We start from the raw sequence: 12,059 nt of genomic DNA, 5'->3' as shown, positions 1-12,059 counted from the left end.
AAAAGCAGCCTGGAGCTATGAACTCAAACATGTGTAAAGCCCTGACTCTGTAAAAAAAAAGTAATTTTATATAACTAAATATATATATGAGGGTGGAGAGATAGCATAATGGTTATGCAAAAGACTTTCATGCCTGAGGCTCCAAAAGTCCCAGGTTCAGTCTGCTGAACCACCATAAACTAGAGCTGAGCAGTGCTCTATATTTAAAAAAAAAAAGGGGGGTAGGGGGCTGGGGAGATATCATATTGGTTATATAAAATACTTTCATGCCTGAGGCTCTGAGGTCCTAGGTTCAATCCCCAGCACCACATTAAGCAGAACTGAGCAGTGCTCTGGAAGAAGCAACCACCAGGGAACCAGGTGGTGGTACACGTGATTAAGTGCTCACATTACAGAGCACAAGAACCCAGGTTCAAGCCCCTGGTGCCCATCTGTAGAACGCAAGCTTCATAGGTGGTGAAGCATGGCTGCAGGTGTCTTTCTGTCCCTCTCTGTCTCCTCCTCCCCTGTTTCTTCAATAATAAATAAATAAATAAATAAATAAATAAATAAATATTTTTAAAAAGAAACAAACTATATATGCAAAAAGCAGTAGTTGGCAGTGGATACTAGATCTGCTGTTCACTGAAAGGAAATGATGGAGTCACAGGAGAATGGCTTGCTTGATCTACCAGACTATGAGTACATGGAAGATGAAGCATTTCCTCCTTTTCCACTTCCAGCCTCATACTTTCAAAGAGAACAGTTAAAAGGAATATACTCAGTCTGGATGCTCAGATATTAATTTTAGAGAGAGGGCTTCTAATATTAAGGCATGTGTTTGATAAAGAAAAATTCAAAGGTAAAGGCCATGAGGCTGAAGACGTGAAGACTAATTCAGACACATGGAGCACTGGGCACACAGGCTATTCCCTAAGCTACAATTTGAGGATTTTATTGACAGAAATTGAAAGCCTGCGAAATAAAAGGAAGTACAGACATACTTAAGATGAATTCAACTCAATCTACCTATTAAGCATTAAGATTTTACTAGCATTAATGATGCAGTGGAGGAAATTGATGGCCATGATGGAACTGTGATCAAGTCCAATCCTTTTTTGATAAGCTCATCTGAAACTGAGACATTTGCTTTTGAGTCAAGTAGAAGCTTGGCTATAATAAAATATTGGGAGAAAAACCTAAGTGTCCAATAATAAATTATTAAATAATTTTGAGAAAACTTAATAATGAAATATTAGACCTCTAGTAAAACCAATACAGAGGTGGCCCTACAAGTGGTCTAGCTGGTAGTGTGCAGGACAGATATGTGGAAGTCCATGGACTCAATTCCCAGCATTGCATATGCCAGACCAGAGCTCTAACTTCTTTATCTTTCTCTCACTCACACACAAATATATCTTAAAACAAAAATAATAAGAGGACATACAATTATTGGTAATAAAATGTTTATAACAATAAAAATCTTATAATCTTATAATATATTATATATTATATTATCACTGGGACTCAGTGTCTGAACAATAAATCCACTGTTCATGGTAGCCTTTTAAAAGCTTTTTTTTTATTTTATAAGGTAAGACAGAAATTGAAGGGAAATAGAGAAGGGGAGAGAGGGAGTGAGGGAGTGAAAAGGAGAAAGGAGGCCTATAGCACTTGAATGCTGTGCAACTCACATTACAAATAATTGTCAAGGGAATTTCTACATTCAAAGCACTTTGCAGATTTGTTAATACTGCAGTCCTGAACCCTGTTCCAGATTTAATGGACCCAAATGTCTTTTGACAACAAACTCTGGAATCTACAAATAAAGGAAATACTGACTCTTACAAGACAGTAAAGTTTAGAAACCATAGTGTTAAAGCAAAAAGTTTCTTATAACTTTTTGAAGGACCTGGAGGAAATTTCATCTACTTAAATGGTAATCTACAAAAATCCCAGAAAGGGTGAAATATAGGAGGGAGGGTAGGAGGAAAGGAGAGGTACTCCCACTATAATTTGGACAAAAAAAATAAGCCTGTACTTAGGCATCAACAACGAAGCAACAAATAGTACATGGAGAAATACATAGAAATACTTTCTACAGTTGAGACAAAAAGTTCGACAACCAGGATGCAGGGGGGAAAAAAAGCCCTTTCCCAAGATGATAAAAAGCCTTCCCAATCTAACAACAAACCATGAGAGAAAGAGATCTATAAGGTATGGAGCTCTAGTCGAGTGAGTAGAGAGGGCAGGTTGTGCCAAATTCCCAACAGGAATTTAAAGCAGAAAAGACTCATAGAAAACCTGTCCATGACTAGCTACAAAAGCTTGCAAGAGCTCTAGTGGACATAATCACCTAGACACGCCTAGAACTTTAGAATATGTGTAGCAAGCACTGTCACTACCTAGAGATTTTGGTAACTATTTCCTCCACAGGCACTGAGAGAAAAGGAAAGAAAGGCACGGGACACTTTATATTAATAGAAGTCCTCAAAAAAGCAAGAAATTTTTTTTCTAAACAAAAGTAATGTAATAAATAAATAACATATCACAATCTCAAGTATTTAGTACAATTCATTTAGACAATTGAATTGAATTGAATTCATACGATTTAGTACAATTGTTAAATTTAGTACACAATCTCAAGTATTTAGTACAATTTAGTACAAATCTCAAGTATTTAGTACACATTTACAAGGTTTTCAAAATGAGTCATTAAGAGTTTGGGGGACTTTCTAAGACTACTAAAAACTTTCAGGGGGGAGGTAGAGAGTATAATGGTTATACAAAGAGACTTTCATGCCTGAGGATCCAAAGTCCCAGGTTCAATCCCTCACAGCACCATAAACCAGAGCTAAGCAGCGCTCTGGTTTAAAAAAAAAAAAAGTATTTCCTGGGGGTAGATAGCATAATTGTTATGCAAAGGGACTCTCATGCCTGAGGCTCCAATGTCCCAGGTTGAATCCCCTACACACTATAAAGCAGAGTTGAGCAGTGCTCTGGTAAAAAATAAATAAATAAATGATAAATAAAAAATAATAATAATAAATAAAATTAAAACTATTTCCCAAAGAAAATCACAATACACAGTTCCCCTTCAGAACAAAGGTGAAAAAAACAGGAAAAATAAAGATCAGTAGGAACTCCTGTGCCCACAAAATGGCTCATTTGAAGAAACTCCTAAGTAGATCTAGGAAAGAAAAGCAATTTTCAGGGAAGTAGGGGACAAACCTTTCATTTTGTTTTTATTCATAATATATTTTATCATGACCATTTAGAAGACCAGGCCAACTAAAACTGGAATTTATTAAAAACCAAGATTATATACCTACCTGCAGCTCACACCAAGCAACTTCAACCCATGTTTCAGTGTCTAGTCCTTTGTAAACTGTTTTAAATGCTCCTCTTCCCAGCTCTATGTCAAATTTCAGGAACCTGCCACTAGGAGAAGTAGCTACAGCTTTCATTTCTGCTTCTTCTTCCATTTCCTTTTCATTTTTCTCTTTGACACAATCTTTGGAGGGTTCTGAAGTTGCCTTTGAACATTGTTCATATTTAACTTCTTGTCCACCTCTTAGAACATTTGTAGGAACCTTTTCTATTTTTGTAATATTTGTAGCAGTCTTTATTCTCTCATCTTTGAAGGAAGATTCTCCAACTTTGTCATCTTCCATCATCTCAACACTCTTTCGGAAGAATCTTTTCCTTTCTATTTTTTCCCCTGAAGCAGAGATGGTACTTGTTTTCTCTTTTACTTTAGGCTCTACTGTCAAAGTTGCAGCAACCTGAGGAATTTGGTTTTCCAACGAAACTCCATCAGGTTTCTCAGAATCTTCTGTGCTAGCTGGCTCCCCTGAATCAGTAGCCATTGTAATTAAGGTTGGCACTATTTTTTCCCTGTTCCACTCTTCAGTACAGCTACATCTCACTATCACAATTATCAGAATGGACTTCCCTTTATGTAGTCATGTTTCCACAGCAACCTAAAGGGGAAAGAAAAGGATATTTTAAAATCACCCCACAAGGGAAATCATTAAGGAGACAAAGAAGTCATCTGATTGCTCAATCCTTTTTTTAAAATTATATATATATATATATGATTTTATTTATTTATTAATGAGAAAGATAGGAGGAGAGAGAAAAAGAACCAGATATCACTTTGGTACATGTGCTGCTGGGGATTGAACTCAGGACTTCATGCTTGAGAGTCCAATGCTTTATCCAATGTACTACCTCCTAGACCATAATCCTTTTTATCTTCATAAGAACTTTGTTCCTTTTTGCTGTTCATCATCTGCTGACTCTAGGGACAGTGTATTATGTTGTTTACCACTGAAACCTTCATTTCCTAACAGATAACTTTGCACATAGGTTAGTAAGTATTCACACTGTATGAATACTGATTAGGAACCTAGTTCTCAGACCCATCCATCAACACATCATACTCAAAGCAAATATCTAAACTTTGGACTTCAGTTCACTTAGTCACAAGGTGCCACACTAAATGAGACAAATATATAATTTCTCAGCATTTGGTTGCTGTCTAAAATTCTGGAATTATCTTGGGGGGGGAAGTGAAACTATACCCCTATGACAACAACAATCTTATAAATAAACATTTTCTCAATAAAGTAATATTGAAGTTGAAAAAGGAACACTCATAATTTATATGTAAAAATTTAAGATAATATCAAAATTAAGAGGAGTTTAGAAGTTCATTCCAACACTCATGGATGACTTTGAGGAGTTCAAGAGTTCGGTGGAGGAAATAAGTGCAGATGAGGTGGAAATAGCAAGATAACTATAATCAGAAATGAAACCCCAGGATAACTGGATTGTTGCAATATCATTAAAAAAGTGAACAGATAAACAGTTGCTTCTCACTGATGAACTAAGACTAGCTTCTTGAGATAGACTCTACTCCTTTGAAGATGCTGTGAACATCACTGGAGTGACAATAAAGAATCAGAACAGTACATATAGTTGATAACGCAGTGGCAGATTTTAAGAGAACTGACTCTAATTTTTAAAGAACCACTGTTGGTAAAATTGTATCAATCAGCATCATATGCCACAGAGGAATGCTTCATGAAAGGAAGAGTCCATCAATATAGCAACTTCAACTGTTATCCTAAGGAATTTTCAGTTAAATGTCATATATCAGAAACCATAGTAACAATAAATGTTGGAGAGGTTGTTGGAACAAAGGAACCCTTCTGCACTGCTGCTGGTGTAATTGGTTGTTCAAATCTTGTAGAGAGCAGTCTTGAAGAACTCTCAGAAAGCTAGAAGTAGACCTACCCTATAACCCTGCAATTCCTCCCTGGGGATTTATCCTAAGGAACCCAACACACCCATCCAAAAAGATCTGTGTATGCCTATGTTCATAGCAGCACAATTTATAATAGCCAAAATCTAGAAGCAATCCAGGTGTCCAAGAAGAAACGAGTGGCTGAGAAAGTTTATATATATATATATATATATATATATATATATATATATATATATATATGAATATTACTCAGCTTTTATGAATAATGAATTCACCTTTCATCTCATCATGGATGGAGCTTGAGGGAATCATGTTAAGTGAGATAAGCTAGAAATAGAAGGATAAATATGGGATGATCTCATTCACAGACAGAAGTTGAGAAATAAGCAGAACTTGGACTGAGTCTGGTGTATTGCACTAAAGTAAAGGACTGGGTCGGGTAGTATTCAGGCCCTTGTGCACAATGGTGAATGATGACCTAAGTGAGGGTGTAAAATATTTTGCAGGAAACTGAGAAATCCTACATACCAGCAACTGTATTTACTGTCAACTGTGAACCATCAATACCAATAATTTATTTTTAAAATTGTCACAGTCAACCACCATCATGATCAATTAGTAGCCATCACATTGAAGCAAGACGCTCTACCAGAAAAAATTGACTCACTGGAGGCTCAGATTGTGCTATTCAGCATCAAAGCATTTTAAATCTAAGGTATACATAATTTTGTATATAATAATATACTACATTATGAAAAATCAATAACTCTATTTACTAAAGTAATTCCCTCATAATCTAGAACTGAACCTGCAATATGTCCTTCAATTGCCTATATTTGAACTCAAGAGCAGGATGGGAGGATAGGAACCAGTGAGGCATGGAATTATTATGGAAGGGCAAATCAGAATGTGAATATTTATCTCTATTCTACAGTATGTGTGAATATAAACCCTCTCTTCTATCACATTATAGTATCATCAGTGAGTGTGTGTGGGTGCAGGTGTGAGGATGTGTGTTCATGTTATTTTGAGGTAACTTCAAGATGTGTGGAGTTCTGCATCCAGGTTGAGTTGGAACAAAAACAAATACCACAACAGAGTTAGTTTTGTAAGCTAAAGATTTCTGGCGTTGGATGGCAGCAATGGTTACAAAAGACAAGTAATGTACTCAGTATCTAATGCTACTTAACTGTATACTTATGAATATTCAAAACAATACATTTTGATAATACACTGCTTTGTCATGTGTGCCATCCAGGTACAAATCCAGCCTCCATCACACTGAATGAAGCTTCAGTGCTGTAATTTCTCGCTGTGTATGAGTCTCTACCTGAAAAAGTCAGTCCAGAGTTCCAAAGCCCCAGAGATGACAAAAAGAAACAGGCTCTGTAACTCTGGACTAACTTTTAGTATGTGGCTCTGTTATCCCAACTTCTTTGCCCCAGTAGCAGTTATGGGGTACAGGGGTTGTCTGTATGGTTATTCTTTTTCCCCATGCCCTTAAGATATTTGAGCTTAGAAATACAGAGGTAATGGAACTGAAGGACAATTCTTGTATAGTTATTATTGTTAAAATAATTTAATTTAATAAACATTTAAAAACTCTTTTTTCAGGATGACAGAGGATGTAGTGGGGGTTGTATTGTTATGTGGAAAACTGAGAAATGTACAAACTACTGTATTTACTGTTGACTGTAAAACATTAATCCCCCCAAAATAAATAAAAAGCTCTCTTTTTTTTCAATTTTATTTCTTTATTATTGGATAGAGAGAGAAATTGAGAGGGGGAGGAGAGATACAGGGAGAGAGACAGACACCTGCAGCACTGCTTCATCACCTGTGAAGCTTTCTGCCCGCAGGTGGGGATGGCGGGCTTGAACCCCCGTCCTTGTGTACTGCAGTATGTGCTTTAACCAGGTGTGCCACCACCTGGCCACAACAACTCTCTTCTGTACTTCTTACCTCTCACTGTTAAGGAGTCTGATATTCTCCTTTCAGTAAATACATCTCACTCTATCAAATTTACCCAATAAAAAGTCTACTTATGGGTCAACATACTTTCAAGACTGTGAAAGAACTATAGTGGTTATCTATGGGAGTAGGGATGGGGACACAGACCTTTGGTGACAGAAGTGATGAAAAATAAATGAATAAACAAATAAATTAGTAAATAAATAAATAAATAAAATATAAAAGACTCTACTTATGGGGCTGGGTGGTGGTGCACCCAATTGACTGCACATGTTACAATGCACAAGGACCTGGGTTAAAGTCCCCAGTCCCCACCAACAGGCGAAAAGTGAAGTGGAAGAGAAAAAGTAGCAGTAAAGAACATTAGTAAAAATACAGACACCAAAGATCAAAGTGAAGAGTAAGAAACATGGTAGAAAAAAAAATTGCAAAAACAGCAAAAACTACTAAAACAAATGAAAATACAGTAGAGTTATGGAACAGTGTCAAAAGGAGTATTTGTGTCATAGGGTACAAGAAAAGGAAGAAAGAGAAAAAGAGACAGAACTTATATTTGAAGAAATTTTACTTGAGAATTTCCCCCATATTAAAAAGGAGAAACCCACAGATCCGGGCGGCTCAACAAGCTCCAAGAAAAAATGAATCCAAACCTAAGTTCAACAAGGCACATAGTTAAACTGGTAAAGATTAAAGACAAAGAGATAATTCTGAAGGATACTTGAGAAAAACAAAGACTGTTAGCTGATTTCTTAACAGAAACTACAGGTTAGGAAAGTCTGGCAGGATATCTTCAAAGTTATGAGTGGAATAGATCTCCCTCAAAGAATATTTATTCCTTCTAGATTCAATCAGGATTGAAAGAGTTTTAAGGAGCTTTTCAAACAAGCAAGAGCTGAAGTAATTCATTGCCACTAAACCACTTACAAAAATTATTGAAGGAACTATATGAAATGAAAATACAGAATGACTTTATCTATAAGGAGAAAACAAACACAACCAGGAAAATGAACAAAACTCTATAGGGACTATGGATTGGTACAGAAAAAGTGAGTAACAAATGGTTGGAGTGATGGGGCTTCTGTGGGGAAAAGAGTGATTAAACGGACTTTGGTGGAGGGATATTGGTGAGTTGGAAGACATGGTGATGTAATAACACTTTGATAAAAAAAGATGGGGGTATAAACTGTATTTTACTGTCAACTGAAAACCATTAATCCCCTCAATAAAGAAGAGAGAGAGAGAGGGAGAGAGGGGGGGAGAGGGAGAGAGAGAGAGAGAGAGAGAGAGAGAGCACCAAAGTATCACTATGGCATATGCAATGCTGGGGACTCAACCTGGGACCTCTGGCTTGAGAGTCTAATGTTTTATTCACTGTGCTACCTCCTGAGCCACAGGGCAACACATTTTGAGTAGGTAAAAGTGGTTCTTCTGGAATAATTATAGGTTTGTAAACCAAGATTACCTCAGAAGTAAATAAAAACTGTTTTTAAATTTAAAAAAGGGGGGCCAGGCAGTGGCACACCTGGTTGAGTGCACATATTACAATGTACAAGGACCCAGGTTCAAGCCCCTGTTCCTCACCTGCTAGGGGGAAAGCTTCATGAGTAGTGAAGCAGGTCTTCAGGTATCTCTCTGTCTCTCTAACTCTCCCTCTCTCCCTCCCCTATCAATTTCTCTCTACCCATCCAATGATAAATGAATGTGTCCTGAAGCCCTGCTTCCCCAGAACCCCACCCCATTAGGGAAAGAGAGACACAGGCTAAGAGTACCTGCCAATGCCCATGTTCAGCAGGGAATCAATTACAGAAGCCAGACCTTCCACCTTCTCTACCCCACAGTGACCCTGGGTCCATGCTCCCGGAGGGTTAAAGAATAGGAAAGCTATCAGGGAGGGAATGGGATACGGAATTCTGGTGGTGGGAATTGTGTGAAACTGTACTCTTCTTATCTTATGGTTTTTGTCAGTGTTTCCTTTTTATAAATAAAAATCTTTTAAAAATTAAGGTATGTACACTATCCAGGTGAGGTATTTTGATGACCCTCAAATAGTATTTTTTTTTTAAAAAAAAGAAATATGTGACTGGGGAACATGGTACAACTGGTAGAGTATCAGACTTGTAAGTCTTAATTTCTCAGTTCAGTCCCTAACACAACATGTACCAGATTGGTTTCTGTTTCATGTGAAATTCTTTCATATGTAATAAATTAAATCTTTTTAAAAAATTTAAAGCAGAAGAGATAGCATAATGGTTATGCAAACAGTCTCTCATGCATGAGCCTCCTAGGTTCAATACTCCACATCACCATAAAGAAAACCTCATAAACATAAACAGGAAACCCAGCAACTGGGAGAACATATCCTCACACTATACTTCAGACAAGTGGATGATATCAAACATCTATAAAGAACTCATACAGATCAACAAAAAGAAAAAGAACAACCCAATAAAAATGTGGGCTGCAGATATGAATAGACAGTTCTCTAAAGAAGAGAGATGCATGGCCCACAGACATAAGCGGAAATGCTCCAATTCACTCATCGCCAGAGAAATGCAAATTAAAACCACATTTAGATACCACTTCATACCTGTAAGAATGGCCTCCATCAAAAAACAGAAGAAGATAAATGTTGGAAAAGATGTGGAGAGAAAGGAAGTCTATTACACTGCTAGTAGGAGTGCAAACTGGTACAACCACTAAGAACAGTATGGAGAATCCTTAAGCAAATATAGATGGAAATACCTTATGATGAAGAAAATCTACTGCTAAGCACTTATTGAAAAGAGATAATAACACTAATTTGAAGATCCAAGTACTAACCAGGTCCGAACCTGCTTAGCTTCCGAGATCAGACAAGATTGGGCGTTTTCAGAGTGGTATGGCCGTAGACAGATATCCTAAACTCTTTCTAAGACTATAAGAAATCCCTTGCATTCTCTTTAAGACCCTCATTTCTTCTAGTCCTGGTACCTCTAGGATTATGCCCATACTTCTTGATATTTCCTCTCTGTGATTCCTTATCGCCATACCACCTCTGTCAACCTCAATCAAATCACTACTGGTGTTGCCACCAGTCATCATGCTGCTATTAAATTATTACTGTGTACTATAACCAGAGATACCAAGCCTGAGAAGTCAATCTCGCAACTATTCAACTCTGGTGAGATATTTCCTAACACATGGTACTACCTACATCTACATCACTTAACTAAGTAACAGATACCAGATATAAGCTAGAATTTAGGCTACTGGTTATAGGTGTATGTGTAACAATAAGCAAGGGGAAATTATGTAACTCAAAATTAAAGAGCTGATCCTGATGGAAGATGGCGGACTGAGAAGCTGCTAGCAGCGTGTGCTCTGATCACATCTTCTGGAAACGGTAGGATTTTCTGCTTTTAGCAGGCCAGTCAAAAAGGGGTCCTAGTGGTGACACCAAAGAGGTGACTATAATTTAATTTGGGTTAAGAATTAGAGTAAAGGTGGCACGGACTAGCGGGCGGGCTGCTCCAGACTTCCCAGGCAGCGTCGGGCAAGGCGGGTGCGCTGGGCATTGTCCTCCGCCCGGGAAGGCGGTTCCTCCGCCGGTTGCAGAGCGCTGCTGGGCTGCCAGCAGAAGACCCGGAGGGAGCACTATAGCTCAGGGGCTTTCTCTTGAGAGTCTCCAGCGACCACCGCGACCCTGGCCCTCTCAACTTACATTGAAAATGGATTCCAGAAGACTTTAAAGACGGGTGCTGTCTTTGTTGATCTCACAGCAGCCTATGACACGGTCTGGCACCGTGGTCTCCTGGTCAAGATCTCAAGATGCCTGCCTCCATGGGTGGCCAACACTATATCGTTTCTTCTCCAAAACAGACGATTCCGGGTACATCTGGGTGACAAGTCTAGCAGATGGAGACTTGTCTCAAGTCGCCTCCCCCAGGGCTCTGTTCTTGCTCCTACGCTATTTAATATTTACATCAATGACCTCCCAGAAACTTCTTCAAGGAAGTTCATCTACGCCGATGACATCTGCTGTGCAACTCAGGCATCCAAGTTCGACATCCTCGAGGAAACACTCACGAAAGACATATCTCTGATATCTGATTACTGTAAAAAATGGCGACTAATTCCTAGCACTGCTAAAACGGTATCATCTGTTTTCCATCTACACCATGCCTCGGCCTCGCGTGAGCTTAATGTGCAGCTTGGTGATACGAGAATCCGGCATGAAGCCCAGCCAGTCTATCTTGGCGTTACTCTCGATCGCACTCTGTCATTTCACAAACATCTCATAAAAACTGCAGCAAAGGTGGGCGTGAGGAATAACATCATTGCAAGACTGGCCAGCTCCTCATGGGGCGCGAGTGCTTCCACACTACGATCATCATCTCTGGCATTATGCTATTCCACTGCAGAATACTGTGCCCCAGGATGGTTCCGTAGCCCCCATGTCCACTTGGTCAATTCCAAATTATATTCCTCCATGAGGATAATTTCTGGAACCATCCGTTCCACCCCGGTTCCATGGCTGCCAGTTCTTAGCAACATCGCCCCGCCAGATATTCATCAGGATGCAGCATCATCTAAGTTCATTTCCCACGTCTACGCTCGACCAGACCTGCCAATATACGTGGATATCTTCGCCCACCCTGTTCAACGCTTGACGTCTCGTCACCCATCTGGTCCCCTACGCCTACACTGAACTTCTCTGTTCCAGTCTCTTGGAAACAGAGTTGGCAGTCAGCTGAGGTAAAGAACAAACACCTCATCACAGACTCCTGCAAGCGTCAACCCGGCTTTGACCTAGCACGTTATGATTGGGCCCTCCTCAATCGCTATCGAACAGGCCATG

General features: G+C 38.9%; 1 protein-coding gene and 1 pseudogene across 2 annotated transcripts in view; one reads left to right on the top strand and one right to left on the bottom strand.

The window, feature by feature from the left end:
* The window catches only part of WNK3 (WNK lysine deficient protein kinase 3), a 171,804-nt gene extending 167,846 nt beyond the window's left edge, over nt 1–3,958 (bottom strand). For both annotated transcript variants that reach the window (XM_060183423.1, XM_060183424.1), the window contains exon 1: nt 3,312–3,958. In XM_060183423.1, coding sequence (XP_060039406.1) covers nt 3,312–3,848 — 537 coding nt within the window. In that variant the 5' untranslated portion in view covers nt 3,849–3,958. The remainder of the gene's footprint in view (nt 1–3,311) is intronic.
* LOC132535888 (TIMELESS-interacting protein-like) lies at nt 635–1,193 on the top strand (annotated as a pseudogene).
* Nucleotides 3,959–12,059: the final 8,101 nt, after the last annotated feature.

This window comes from Erinaceus europaeus, chromosome X, assembly GCF_950295315.1.
Source record: "Erinaceus europaeus chromosome X, mEriEur2.1, whole genome shotgun sequence".
NCBI lineage: Eukaryota > Metazoa > Chordata > Mammalia > Eulipotyphla > Erinaceidae > Erinaceus > Erinaceus europaeus.
This window is presented reverse-complemented; position numbering and strand designations above follow the sequence as displayed.